This window comes from Aquarana catesbeiana, linkage group LG10 (genome assembly GCF_042186555.1).
Source record: "Aquarana catesbeiana isolate 2022-GZ linkage group LG10, ASM4218655v1, whole genome shotgun sequence".
Taxonomy (NCBI): domain Eukaryota; kingdom Metazoa; phylum Chordata; class Amphibia; order Anura; family Ranidae; genus Aquarana; species Aquarana catesbeiana.
In genome coordinates, this window is record NC_133333.1 from 113,756,437 (window position 1) to 113,771,555 (window position 15,119).

General features: G+C 45.0%; 1 protein-coding gene across 3 annotated transcripts in view; it reads left to right on the forward strand.

The window, feature by feature from the left end:
* The first annotated feature begins 9,427 nt into the window (after nt 1-9,427).
* The window catches only part of SCN4B (sodium voltage-gated channel beta subunit 4), a 161,137-nt gene continuing 155,445 nt past the window's right edge, over nt 9,428-15,119 (forward strand). Inside the window, exons 1-2 of one of the 3 annotated variants that reach the window (XM_073602479.1) lie at nt 9,428-9,678; nt 10,757-10,853. In XM_073602479.1, the coding sequence (XP_073458580.1) occupies nt 9,464-9,678; nt 10,757-10,853 (312 nt within the window). In that variant the 5' untranslated portion in view covers nt 9,428-9,463. Of the gene's footprint in view, nt 9,735-10,756; nt 10,854-15,119 lie in introns of all 3 variants that reach the window. The other 2 variants (XM_073602481.1, XM_073602480.1) reach the window with 2 other exon arrangements.

A 15,119-nucleotide genomic window follows, 5' to 3' on the forward strand; every position in this document is an offset into this window, starting at 1 on the left:
GAATCCGGGAGCCCCCTTTAATAAGGGAGCCCCCAGATCCCGGCCCCCCACCCTATGTGAATGAGTATGGGGTACAGCGTACCCCTACCCATTCACCTAGGAAAAAAGTGTCAATTTAAAAAAAAAACACTACACAGATTTTTAAAGCATTTTATTAGACAGCTCCGGGGGTCTTCTTCCGACTTCGGGGGTCTCTCCGGTTCTTCTCCACGCTCTCCGGATCTTCTGCCGGGCTCCTCCGCTCTCTTCTGCTCTTTTGCCGCTCTTTTGCTAAAGCGGAGGAGCCCGGTCTTCAATCTTCTGCCTTCTGCCTTCTGCCTTCTTCCTTCTTCTCCTGATGTTGACACGACGCTCTCTGGAGCTAGAATGCTCTCTGTGCGCTCTGCTCTGACTTATATAGGCGGTGACCCCGCCCCCTTATGCCGTCACAGTCCCTGGGCATGCTGGGACTGTGACGTTTTAGGGGGCGTGGTCATCGGGGTGATGACCACGCCCCCTAAAACGTCACAGTCCCAGCATGCCCAGGGACTGTGACGGCATAAGGGGGCGGGGTCACCGCCTATATAAGTCAGAGCAGAGCGCACAGAGAGCATTCTAGCCCCAGAGAGCGTCGTGTCAACATCAGGAGAAGAAGGAAGAAGGAAGAAGGCAGAAGGCAGAAGGCAGAAGATTGAAGACCGGGCTCCTCCGCTTTAGCAAAAGAGCGGCAAAAGAGCAGAAGAGAGCGGAGGAGCCCGGCAGAAGATCCGGAGAGCGTGGAGAAGAACCGGAGAGACCCCCGAAGTCGGAAGAAGACCCCCGGAGCTGTCTAATAAAATGCTTTAAAAATCTGTGTAGTGTTTTTTTTTTAAATTGACACTTTTTTCCTAGGTGAATGGGTAGGGGTACGCTGTACCCCATACTCATTCACATAGGGTGGGGGGCCGGGATCTGGGGGCTCCCTTATTAAAGGGGGCTCCCGGATTCCGATAAGCCCCCCGCCCGCAGACCCCGACAACCAACGGCCAGGGTTGTCGGGAAGAGGCCCTTGTCCTCATCAACATGGGGACAAGGTGCTTTGGGGTGGGGGGGCCGCAGCGCGCCCCCTCCCCCAAGGCACCACCCCCCATGTTGAGGGCATGCGGCCTGGTACGGTTCAGGAGGGGGGGGGGGGGCGCTCGCTCGTCCCCACCCCCATTCCTGTCCGGCCGGGCTGCGTGCTCGGATAAGGGTCTGGTATGGATTGGGGGCGACCCCCCACGCCGTTTTTTTCGGCGTAGGGGGTTCCTCTCAAGGTCCATACCAGACCCAAGGGCCTGGTATGCCTCTGGAGGGGGAACCCATGCCGGTTTTTTATTTAAAATTTGGCGCGGAGTTCCCCCCTAAAGATTCATACCAAACACAGTGCCGGCATTGGCGGGGATCCAAGTCGGATCCCCGTTCATTGAAAGTCGGACACATGCCGGCTTCATGTCGCAGGGCAAAGTCGGATCCAAAGTAGGACGGCTGTCGTGTCGCACCAGTGTGAACCCAGCCTTAGTCATGAAAATTTGTGGTATTTTAATGATGGCACCCGCCAGAGTCCTTAACAACCTGTGGATAGCTGGTTGTTAAGGAGCCAGAACCTGCCAAATTATTAACAACCATGGGGAATACTGCTGACAGCAGAATGTAAACAAGAGAAAAGCTGGCATCACATTTTTTTTAATTGACTGCCAGTGAATGTCAGTCACCCCTCTCTGCTCTGCTCCTCAAACACTAGACTGCCAGTCTGGTGAGGGGATAATCTGGTTAGGATCCTTCCAGGAGCCTGGAGTGGTAGGCTTTAGCCCTCCGTCGGCTGATTCTTTGTCACAGGAGTGCAAACGTAAGTGGCCAAAAAAGCTTTAGCCATACTTCTCTTTAAATTAGAACTAAAGGCACTTTGGAGAGTTTTCATCTCATTTTGGTCTGTGGCTACAGGACAGGAAATGAAAGGGGATCCTCCCAACAGGGACACAGATTGCAACAAAAACTTTATGACTTCCAGAGGTATTAGAAATAAAGTTTTGGCTGTAGATAGACTTTAAAATATAACTAAGGGCAAAACAAGAGAAGTCTGGCCAAAAAGGCTTTAAAGTTGAACTCCTGGGAAATTTCAAAACCACCCTTACAGTGGGGCTTTCCCAACACTTCAAAGTAAATGCTAATTTTTTACTAGGTTACCTTTAAAAAGAAGTTTTACTTGAATCATTGTCTCTCAGATCTCACGAGAGCACAATCGAAACTCGCTATACAATTCTTGACAGCTATAACCAAAGCTTGGAAATCCACATCAGTACTGTACGGATGATATAACATTTCTGCAACATTGACCTATTCAAACTTTTGGTGTGTTCTGCTCTCTACTTTTAATGTTAAAAAATCTTTGAAAAAGAAAAAGGACTGTAACTTACCTTAGCCCTCATTCAAAAGAGTTTTTGTAGAGTTTCTTAGAGCGTTTTTCTAGCAGAAAAATATGCTGAATGCTCCTAACTGCTTCTAAACACTAATAAAATGCTACTAACAGCTTTTTCTGAGCTTTTTCTTTTCTTTTTTTTTTTTATTCATGTACTGCAAAAATACCAATAAAATGCTAATGTTCCTAAATGCTTCTAAAATCTGGCACAAAAATGCTATTATCAGCATTTTTCTGTAATTTTTTTTAGTGTATAGTGTGCATGGAACCTCAGGGATGTGAGTGGGTCATTGGTGTCCTCACAGTGGGGAACCCCACTGCAATTGTAGTTTTCCCATAGGCAGGCGCAGGGGGTGTGCCAGGTGTGCCTGGGCACACCCTAATCACTGGTGCCCATAAGCATATGGCTCTGTGTGCAGGTTCTCTTTCAGCACCCCCAGTTTCACAGTCCATGTTTGAGTGTCTAAGGATTTTTTTAATCACTTGTCCAAAATAATCAGTGTGGTATATGTAAGGCAGGGGACTTTTCCTTTAATTTGTGGAGGGATACAGCAGCTCAGAGCCACAGAATTTGATATTGGTTTCATAGTTCCGGCTGCTGGGGTCAGGGTTGTCACTCACATTGAATTGAGAAGTGTCCCTTCGTTCTTCTGGCACCATACCCACACACACATGTGTGTTTGAGTTTTGGGGTGCACACCCTAATGCAATAGGCTACGCACACCTATGAGTTTTCCCCAGAGTTCAACTTTATATCTTGGGTGTATCATCTACATTTGTTAAGAGTCAGAAGTTGAAGAGACTAGCACACAAGAAGCAGCATATTTCACCTGGCCAGAAAGAGCATTCAAACAACTAAAATAAATCAAATCCTTTTTTGGAAAGAAGTATAAACTCCTTTTTCCGTTTTCTGTAATTATAAAAAGCATACTCTTCAAATCGTATCAGAGTAATGAAACATGGTAAGGGCACATGTACCAGAGTAGACAAACACACCTATGTAGAAATTTCTAAAGCACAGATATTTTTTTCTTGGATCAGGTATCACATGGTTACATTTTTTTTTTTTTTTGGCATTCGTGTAGATACAACAGGAAGTCAGATGAAATATCTTCATAATGAGGTAAATACCCCTTTTCCCATTAAAAAATTTCCGTTCTGTTCTTGTTCTGGTAACAACTCAAAATCTAGGATTTCATGCCATTTCCTGTCTTTGTGACAATAGTCAGCCATTTTGGAATTACCTTTACTTCCTGTCCCAAAGACCCAACAGGAAGTAAGGGTAAATCTCTCCAAAATAAGGGTAATCGTCTGTTAAGCTGGCCGTACTTGGGAAGAATTTGGCTGGTTCCTGATTAACCTACCAAGATTCAAGCTGTAGGTGGCTCTGCTGGCACCCTCCCGTCTGATATCCTTCAATCTGAAAGTTAAAAGAGTTGGGCAGAATATTGTCGGCCAAACAGTGGCTGCATCCAATCAGATGTAGCCACTGTTTGGGTATTCTGAAGGGTGCCAGCTCTAAGAATACAATAGCTGGCAGGGGAGATTCCTTCATCCATGCTGTTTAGTTTGTATGGGGGAATCGACAGATTCTATTTGTGCAATCCACAGGGCTAAACGTGAGAAATCTTACAAAATATGGCCAACTTTAGACAGTTGTCACTTGAGCAAGTGTCTCCATTGACAAATTTTCCATCTTTTCCTGTTTCAATGGCAATTGTCCTTCACTTTAGTCCCAGTGACAGTGGTTACCAGGACAGAGTTAACCCCCCTCCCCAGCACCCTGGTAAAGATAGCAATAAAACCTGTCTAACCCTTCACCTATCCACCCAAAACTGAAAAAAAAACTTTGACTTTAGATATACTTGAAATTGTATAATATATACACATTAAATGTTACTTTGTACTCTGCCTAACAAATAATCTCTGATGACTAGGAAAGTTTGAAAAATCAATTGACTCACCCATTGCAGGCACTGGAACACACTGTCGGGGAATCCAACCTCTTCTATCCTCGTTGGGGCGCCTTGATGTCCTATTGCCAACCTCCTGCTGCTCCAGCATCCCATTTCCTTCTGGTGACTAATGAACTCACAGCTTCCTTCTGGTTACCTTAGATGTCCGACTATGCTTATCTCAGAGGACCATAGGCTAGTTTCCCTAATGTATTCATGGACTGGAGCTATCAAATAAATACATGAAGGGCTGGACACAGGCAAACGCCCTGCTAGTTCTTCTTCTCTCAAGTTCTCAGCCTTCCCAGGAGATTGTACATTAGAGGGTTACCAGGTGCTGTGTGTGCTCTGCTGCTATGAGCTCCGCTGCTTCCAGATTCTGAGTATCAAACCTCTGATGGGCAGAGTGCCATGAAACCTCTGCAAAACTGCCAATAGCTGCAGCAGCAATCTGCTCTTATCCCACTAGAACTGCAAGAAGTCTGTGCAAGGGGATCATTCATATCCCCTGCTCTGCTTTTAGTACAAAGTTTCCTGGGACTGTCTATTGCAGCCTAGCCCTACTGCATCTCCTCAGCTGTTTTTAATTAAAAGTTTCTTGGGTCTGTTCAATGCAGACTGGCCCTACTGCATCTCCACTGCTGCCTTAAAGTAGAACTATAGGACAAACTTTTTCTTTTCATTATGGATAGAGTAAGGGAGGGTTATTATTATTTTTTTATATATATCATCTTTATTTAACCACCTCCCACCCGGCCACTGCACATATACGGCCAGGTGGGTGCTTCCTCCTTCTAAGTGGACGTTCAGGAACGTCCCTCAGAAGGAGGGGGATCGCGTGCGCGTGCCCACGCAGCAGCAGCGCAATCCCACGCAGCAGCGCAATCCCGATGCACTCGTGTCACCCGGACACGCCGCATCTTTGATCGGTAGGAGGGATCTGTGATTGGCCCTCCTGATCACATGACGGTTGTGTCCAATCACAGCCGTCATGTGATGTAAATAGAGAGAAGGTTGCTAGGCAATCGGCTCTCCTCTCCTCACACGGAAGTTGTCAGTGAGGAGAGGAGAGCGGATCGCTGAAGCTAGCCGGTGATCAGTGAATATGAGCTGTTTTTTACAGCTTTTTACACACTGATCCCCGGCCCATTGTCCCCACACATGTCCCCACACAATGTAAAATCACAATGTCCCCAAAATAGTGTCCCCATACACATGTTCCCACACAGTAAAAACACCTGTCCCCCACATATGTTTCAGTAAAATCATATGTCCCAATGATCATCTGCACACATATGTCCGTGATCATCTGCGCACATCTGTACATGATCATCTGCGTACATATGTCTGTGATCACACAAACCAATTATTATACACTTAACAGGATTTTTTTTTTACCAAAGACATGTAGCAGAATACATTTTGGCTTAAATTTATGACAAAATTAGATTTTATTGGATTTCTTTTACAGAAAGTTGAAAATATTGTTTCGAAAAAAAAAAAAAACCTATTTGTGAATAAATACCACCAAAAGAAAGCTCTATTTGTGTGAACAAAATAATAAAAATTTAATTTGTACAGTGTTGCATGACCGCGCAATTCTTATTGAAAGTGCAAGAGCTCTGAAAACTGAAATTCGGCCTGGGAAGGAAAGGGGCGAAAGTGCCCAGTATTGAAGTGGTTAAGGCAACACAATATGCACATTTGAGCATAGTCATATTTGCAAAATAGTAGAAACATGAAAACTTATACAAAAAGATAACGATATCAGAAATAACAAAATGGGGCTCAGAGCAATCGCAAAAACGGGATAAAGGAAGCACAAGAGGGTAACACATACTGGCTAATACTTTTGAGTATTCAAACAAATAAACCTAGGCTAGTCTGGTCCCGCAGGTATGACTGAAGAGCTAACTCAGTTACCCAGTGACCCTATTGGACCATGCAGGAGGGGGGGGGCTGAGAAGCCTCCATCAGACCCCCTCCCACAGCTTGCCAAACCTAGGACCTCCTGGGATCGGACAACTGGCATCTGTAGGGAGCTGATCCGGCCTAGAAGCAATTCTTTACCTAGGGCAGTAATAAATAGGTATTAGAACCCCTGTCAGATTTGTTTCACTATCTGCCCTATTGTGAAGATTTCCCTTCACTTCCTGTCCCATAGCCAAACAGGAAATGAGAAGAAATCCTTGCAAATTAAGGTAATTTCTCGGGGAACCCCAGGTCACCTGAACTAGTGTCTCCATTGGAAGATTTTCCCCTTATTACTTCTCTGGAAACAACCCAAAATGTGCCATTTTCTTTTACTTTTCACTGATAATGGTAATTAGGACAAATATAGAGCGGGAATCTCCATAATAGGGACACAGAGAGCAATAAAAACTGACAGATGATCTAACCCCTCTCTGCTCTATCCAAACCTAAAAGATAAGTTTTGCCTTTAGTTATTCTTTAATTCTAAAGTTTCCTGGGTATGTTCATTGCAGCCTAGCCCTGCTGCTTCTCCTCTGCTGCCTTTAATTTGAAGTTTCCTGAGTCCGTCCATTGCAGTCTATTGCAGCCTAGACCTACTGCATCACGTTTGCTGCATTTCATTTAATGTTTCCTGGGTTTGTTCATTGCAGCCTATCAATTCAGTTTCTCCTCTGCTGCTTTCAATTTAAAGTTTGCTGGGTATGTTCACACAAAGCTAACCCTGCTGTACTGGTGAGAGCTTTACATTTTCTGCGATGCCTTTCATTGAAAATGTCACGGGTCTGTTCTTCTCAGGATTGCCTTTCTGTACTAGTAGGACCCTTTACACATCCTGAGCTGCCCTTATGGCCCCAAATCTCTTAGCTCTGTCCATCCCAGGATAGCCCTGCTGTGCTGGAGGGATCTTTCACCTCTCCAAGGCTGCCTTTCATCTAAAGTTCTCTGGATCTGTTCTTTTCCAGACTAGTCCTGCTGTTCTGGTAGGATACTTCGTATCTCTTCTGCTGCTTTTACGTAAAAGTTTTCAGGGTCTGTCCACCGCAAACAAGCTGTACTGCATCTCCTCTACTGCCCTTAATGTTCCTTGGGTCTGCTCACCCAGGGTTAGCTTGGTGGCAACCTTCATCTCTCCTGTTCTGCCTTTCACCCAAAGTTCCCTATATCTGTTGTTTTGCCAGGATAGTCCAGGCTTGTGGTAGGATCCTTCACATTTACTGTGTTGCCTTTAATTAAAAGTGTTCAGGGTCTGTCCCCTGGAGCCTAACCCAACTGCATCTATTTTGATGCCCAAAATTTTCCTGGGTCTGTTCACCCAAGGCTACCCTGCTGTATAGTGGGTGAATCCTTCACATCTCCTGTGCTGCCCTGAATTTAAAGATCACTGAATCTGTTTTCCCCAGGTACTCTGCTTTAAACTGGTAAGATCTTCACATCCCCTGTGCTGATTTTCATACAAAGTTCCCTGGATATGTTTTTTTTTTTCTGCCCAGGCTAAAGCTTAGTTCCCACAATGAGATTATCGAATCAGTGATCGTCCTTTTTATTTTGCATGCTAGTCTCTACATCGAAAATGGATAGGTTACTAAAGTATAAAAATTCTTGTGCGACAGAATAAAAATTTGGAAGTGAGGTAATGTATTTGTATTGCATTTTCGGACAAAAATGGAACTGTACTGATTAACTGAAAATCGTATAATTTGGTATCATATAAGAAAAGTTTTTGCGTTTGTCCCTTCTGATAATTTGAAAGAAAGCTGTGTGCTAATGCTCAGATCATTATTTTGTGTACGATTTTCTGATCGTGTGTACGGGGCTTTACCCTGCTGTACTGGTGGGATCCTTCACATCTCTTGTGTGCCATTAATACAAAGTTCCCTGGTTATGTCCACCCCAGGGATAGCCCTCCTGTGCTGGTGAGATCCTTCTTCTCCCCTGTGCTGCTTTTAAAGTCTCCTGGTTCTGTACACCCAGGGCTAGCTGTATACTGTGGGAATCGTTCACATCTCCTGTACTGTATCTAACTGAAAGTTTCTCCGATCTGTTCTCCCCAGGCTAGCCCTGCTGTACTTGTGGGATCATTCACATCTTTTCTTAGTCTAGCTCTGCTGTATTTACTGGTGTAATCCATTATGTCTCCTGTGGTGTCATTCATCCAAAGTTCCCTGGATCTGTCCTCCTTAGACTAGTCCTGCTGCACTGGTAGGATCATTTACATCTCATGTGCTGCCTCTAATTTAAAGTTCTCTGGATCAGTTTTTTTTTCAGGCTAGCCCTGCTATACTCACTGGTGTGATCCTTCATCTCTCCAGTGCTGCCTTTCACCCTAAGTTCTTTGGATCTGTCCTCCCCAGGCTAGTCCTGCTGCACTGATAGGATCCTTCATCTTTCTTGGGCTGCCTCTAATTTAAAGTTCTCTGCATGTGCTTTTCCAGGCTAGTCCTGCTGCACTGGTGTGATCCTTCCTCTCTCCAATGCTGCCTTCCATCCAAAGTTCTCTGGATCTGTCCTCCCCAGGCTAATCCCGCTGCACTGGTAGGATCCTTCATCTCCTCTGTGCTGCCTCTAATTTGAAGTTCTCTGGATCTGTCCTCCCCAGGCTAGTCCTGCTGCAGGGGTGTGATCCTTCATCTCTCCTGTGCTCCAATTTAAAGTTTCCCTGAATTAGATTTTGCAGTATAGCTCTTGTGTACTCACTGGTGTTCATCTCTCCTCTGCTGCATTTCATCCAATATGTCTGTGGATCTGTCCTCTCCAGGCTCTCCCTCTGGAGGGATCCTGTCCTCTCTGCAGTCCTCCAGCACAGTGATCCCAATGTAAAGTGTCCCTGCTGTCATCTCTGCTCTTTATGATTTTCTTCATCTAACCTTTCTACTGTCACTTTCCCCATCTGACTCCAGGACTCCCCCCTCCCCTATCTGTCCTTCTACCCCCTCCTCCCCCACCCCTCTGCCCTCCACATCTCATCTCACAAACTTCTCTCCATACACACATCGCCGATCTTACACGAAGCAGTTAACCCCTTCCATCCTGACTGTGCGATCTGCTCCCATCCCTCCTCCCATGCTGAGTATGTATCAGTATGATGACAGGCGGGGCTGTGCAGGGCTGAGGATCGCACATGTGTCATTGTAGTAGAAGTGCGGCATGCTGTCACCCTGCGCTTTGTATTGATGGAGGGAGCTCCCTGCACTCATCACAACACCGGCAATCTGCAGACAGCTGCCACGGGGCGGGGTCTGCCGCCGGCCCCGCCTACATTGGAACTGCAGTGCTGAGAAGTCAGCAGAAGTGTGTGTGTGTGCACATGGGAAGGAAGGAGACCAGAGGGAAGAGGTAAGAGGAAACCACTGAGGGGACAACACAGCACAGGCTGCTGACTGGGGACACAGGTAGGGAGAAGAAACATGGGGGGCTCACCTCAGGGCAGGCTCACAGACACTCATTGAAAGTGTCTAGGGGGGGTCACCTATGAAGAAGGCTTCTGTTGTGGTTACCTATAAGGAAAGCTTCTTTTGGGGTCACCTATGAAGAAGGCTTCTATTATGGTCACCTATGAAGAAGGCTTCTATTGTGGTCACCTATGAAGAAGGCTTCTATTGTGGTCACCTATGAAGAAGGCTTCTATTGTGGTCACCTATGAAGAAGGCTCCTATTAGGGTCACCTATAGGGAAAGCTTCTGTTGGGGTCACCTATAAGGAAAGCTTCTGTTGGGGTCACCTATAAGGAAATCTTCTGTTGGGGTCACCTATAAGGAAAGCTTCTGTTGGGGTCACCTATAAGGAAAGCTTCTCTTGGGGTCGCCTATAAGGAAAGCCTCTGTTGGGGTCACCTATGAAGAAGGCTTCTATTGTGGTCACATATAAGGAAAGCTTCTATTGGGGTCACCTATGAAGAAGGCTCCTATTGGGGTCACCTATAAGGAAAGCTTCTGCTGGGGTCACCTATAAGGAAAGCTTCTGTTGGGGTCACCTATAAGGAAATCTTCTGTTGGGGTCACCTATGAAGAAGGCTTCTATTGTGGTCACCTATGAAGAAGGCTCCTATTGGGGTCACCTATAAGAAAGCTTCTGTTGGGGTCACCTATAAGGAAAGCTTCTATTGGGGACACCTATGAAGAAAGCTTTTATTGTGGTCACCTATGAAGAGAGCTTCTGTTGGGGTCACCCATGAAGAAGGCTTCTATTGGGGTCACCTTTGAAGAAAGCTTTTATTGTGGTCATTATGAAGAAAGCTTCTGTTAGGGTCACCTATGAAGAAGACTTCTATTGTGGTCACCTATGAAGAAGGCTTCTATTTTGGTCACATATAAGGAAAGCGTCTGTTGGGGTCACCTATGAAGAAGGCTTCTATTGTGGTCACCTATGAAGAAAGCTTCCATGGTAATCAGTGCTCTTTATGTCTCTCCTCCAGAAAATGCAGCTGGGACCCCCTTGGTTCGGAGACGTCTTCTCTGATATCCGCGGTCCGCGGTGTCACCGGCATTCATGGCTCTTCATCGTCATCCTGGGTGAGTGAGCTGATAAATGAGCTTTCTCTACTGCTTAGCAACAATTCCCCATCTGCTGTGGACGGAGGAGACGGTAGGAAAGTTGCATGCTTCTGCAGTTTCAGTGGATTTCTCCTATGAGTAGTGCGCTTCTAGCTTTATCTCTCCTGTGATTAGCTGCACTTTGGGAATCTAAATTTAGAGAAGCGTGACAATAGTAACCCCCACCACTACCACCTCCACCACCACCTTCACCGCCTTACACACACAAGGCAAACTTAATGTCAGCCAAAAAGACTGCAGAGGTACTGCAGGGATAAGAGAGAGCCAGGGTGTGGTGAGAACTATAAGGATACAGGACTATGCATTGGATCATATGAGGGATATACTACTACAAAACACAAGATTGGATTATCTGTCCATGACTCAGCACCGGTATCTGCAGGCTGAGTCAGCAACAGGCCACTTCTGTTCTTTATCATAGGGATCCCTACATGAATCCCCCGACCATGCTCCATCTACTGCATGCCCTTGCAATATCCTAAAATCTATTTTCTGGTGTTGAGCTATATACAAAAATCACACAAAACTAATAATTAGAAGCTTGATTCTGCCTACATGCTCTACATCCGAAAAAGTTGTATTAAACCCAAAACCAAATATGTAATACATTGCAGCTTATCAACCCTTAGATGCGGTGGCTGAATTTGTTTTCTTTTTGTAGGCTTTTTCCTCCTCTGTTTTCACCTGGTGATCTGGCCGGTATTACATCAGCTGTGCCTATTTGTTGCATGAAGGAGCAAATGAGACACCTTTAGACGGAAGCTTTGTCGGTTTGGGGGAGGGGGGGGGGGGATAGTGATAGACAGGCCATACATTACCAATTTTCTCTCTTTCCACCACAGAAAGAAAATTGCTAGATTCCCCCATCAACACATTTAAGGGTTGAATTACTAAAGGCAAATAGACTGTGCACTTTGCACTCTTCAAGTGCAGTTACTCCAGACCTTAGTAAAAGTGGTAGCAAACTGCATGTAGTTAAAAAAAATAAAAAATTTGCTTCAAGGCAATTTCATAATGTGCTAGTAAGCATCACATACTAGTACATTATGAGAAACTTTCCTTAGAAGGAAGCCCTCCAGTGCCGCGATGTCACCGCTGAGAGGTCTGACATCTTCCCCCGGGTTTCATTCCGGGTTCGTAACCTCTGGATACATGAGTGGCTGGTTGCACAGTGACATCACTCCTGGGCGTGTGTGCGGGAGCCGCCGTTTACGGCACAAGCTCTGAAGTCTGTAAGCCGATTATGTCATCGGCTGCATGAACTCTGAATATCTCCTAAACGGTGCAAGTTTAGGAGATATTCACAGTACCTACAGGTAAGCCTTATTATAGGCTTACCTGTAGGTACAAGTGGTGTAACAGAGTTTATTACCACTTAAATGAGCAAAATCTCAGCTGACTTCCATAATCCAATTATGTGCAAGAAAAAAAGCATTTTTAAAAATTTTCCGTGCATATGATCTGGCATTCTTTGCAAAGTGAAGATTTACCTCATTTACTATGCTCTGGAGAAACTGCACTTGCAAGGCAAGCAAGGTCCATAAAGACATGGATGAACGAGTTTGGGGTGAGGGAACTTAACTGGCCTGCACAGAGTCCTGAACTCAACCCGATAGAACACCTTTGGGATGAATTAGAGAGGAGACTGCGAGCCAGGCCTTCACGTCCAACATCAGTGCCTGACCTCACAAATGTGCTTCTGGAAGAATGGTCAAACATTCCCATAGACACACTCCTAAACCTTGTGGACAGCCTTCCCAGAAGAATTTAAGCTGTTATAGCTGCAAACGGTGGGCCAACTCAATATTGAACCATACGGATTAAGACTGGGATGCCATTAAAGTTCATGTGTGTGTAAAGGCAGGCGTCCCAATACTTTTGGTAACATAGTTTATGTCTAAAGGGAGTCCAGGAATGTGTTCTCTCACTTTTGCAATCAGTAGAAAATTGATGTATCGCTCCCCCCCCCCCCCCCCCCCCCCCCCTCCGCTGGCAGTTAAGAAGAGCCAAAAAACAGCAGCTGCAGCTACAGGTATTAATTAAGGATGTGCACACATTTTTAAAGTAAGAAAGAATATATATTAACAACACTAATCCAATGTTCTATGTCAGTGATTAATGCTCTTTTATAATATTTGATGTAATGAATGGGACTTTAGTACTCATGTATGCATTTCACTCTGCATAGCTATACAGCCCTGCTTTCATTACAGCTCAACTCATTAAAGTGTAACTAAACCCACAACAGTAAAATCAGTCTGTATATGCAGTAAAAGATTCTTGTTATACTCACTGTGGAACCTAAGGGGTTCACCCTCTGCATTGTGTAAAAAGGCTGTTTGATCCTGTCTTCTCTGATCCTCCCCTTCTTCCACAGTCCCCAATCTATCTCCTGATAGTACAGAGCCCTTGAGGCTCTCTAAGGCTCTGTACTATCTTCAGCTTGGTGTGTATCGATAGAGAGTTTTTTTGTTTTGTTTGGGAGAGTGCATGTGATCAGCACAGGGCCACTCAGCACTGTCCAAACAGAGGGTCAGGGGTCCTGCAGCCTCATAGGACAAACAGGGGAGAAGGAAACTCCTCCTAAAACTTTAAACAGACACCAATAGAAGTCACAAGACTGCTATATACTGCTGATGGGAAAAGGTATTTAGCAGTTTATATTTACTAAAATAATTGCATTTCCATGTTCTGTGTACTGTGGGAGACCAGATATAGTGAATGCAGGCTCCTGGGTTTAGTAACACTTTAAAGCTAAAAAATTACCAAAATGTTCATATAGTTGCATCATGGAGCTTCAAAAAAGCCCATACACCTCTTCTGAGAAAGAAAAATTGATATTGCTGAAGTATGGTTGAAATGATGTACATTTGCACAGTGAAAAGAAGTCGCCTCCAAGGAGGTATGCCTCATCTCTGTCTACTACACCATTTGCTGAAACTTTTATTATTTGATTATATTTATATTTTATTATATATTATTTTAACTTTATTATTCAGGCCACACTTGCCTGTCAACAATGTACATTCGTTGGTTTAGTGCCAACGGGGAGTGTGGGATGAATAAATGTAAAAGTTTTAACAAACGTTGCAGCAGCCAGGGATGAGGCACACTTCATTGGAGGAAACCTATTTTTACTGTGCAAATGTACTAAAATAGTTTTTGACCATACTTCATCTATAAATTCAGCAATGTCTTCTTTCTGCTACAGCCTCAGAAGAGGTGTATGGGCTTTTTTTTTTTTAGCTCTATAACAGTCAGTTTTACTTGTTATTTATGTTGCAGATCCACCTAAGTTTGTTCTTTTAAAGCAGAACTTTTCTCATAACAGTTTGATAACAATCATTGTTCTTTAACAAAAAAATATACATTCCACATTAATAATTATGCCACCTAAATGAGTGTGTGCTGTAAATTGCCTCCAGCATCGCTCCTGCTTCTTCTTGTCGGAGGCTGCCATTTTGTTGAAGCCCAGAGCAGTCACTTCCATATTGGAAACTCTGCCCCTCTCCTTGGTCTATATGTCAGTATTACATTGTATATCCCTGTATGTTGCGGTCGTTCAGGTGCTTATCTAAGAGCCCATTCACACCGGGCCGCCCATAGCGTCGGCGGTAAAACACCGCTATTTATAGCTGCATTTTACCGTCGGATTATCAGCGCATTTTGGCCACTAGCGGGTCGCTCTTACCCCCACTAGCAGCCGAGAAAGGGTTAAAACCGCCCGCAATGCGCCGCAATAGCGGCATTTTGCAGGCGGTTTCCCAGCGCTGCCCCATTGATTTCAATGGGGAGCAGCGGTGGAGGAGCGGTAAACACACCGCTCCTTCACCGCTCCAAAGAAGCTGCTGGCAGGACTTTTTTTCCCATCCTGCCAGCGCAGCGCTCTGGTGTGAAAGCCCTCGGGCTTTCACACTGGAGACAATGCTGCAGCTGTTTGAGGGCGGATTGCAGGTGCTATTTTTAATGCTATAGCGCCTGCAAAACGCCCTCGGTGTGAAAGGGGTCTAATAGTTTCTTAAAACTATTGTTGCCCCCCCGCTGAGACCACCGCGTATGGAAGGGAATTCCACATCCTTGGCGCTCTTACAGTAAAGAACCCTCTACAACGTTTTAGGTTAAACCTCATTTCTTCTAATGAATTGAAATCATATCCCCTCTCAAGCGTCTCTTCTCCAGAGAGAATAAGTTCAGTGCTGGCAACCTTTCCTCATAACCAATATC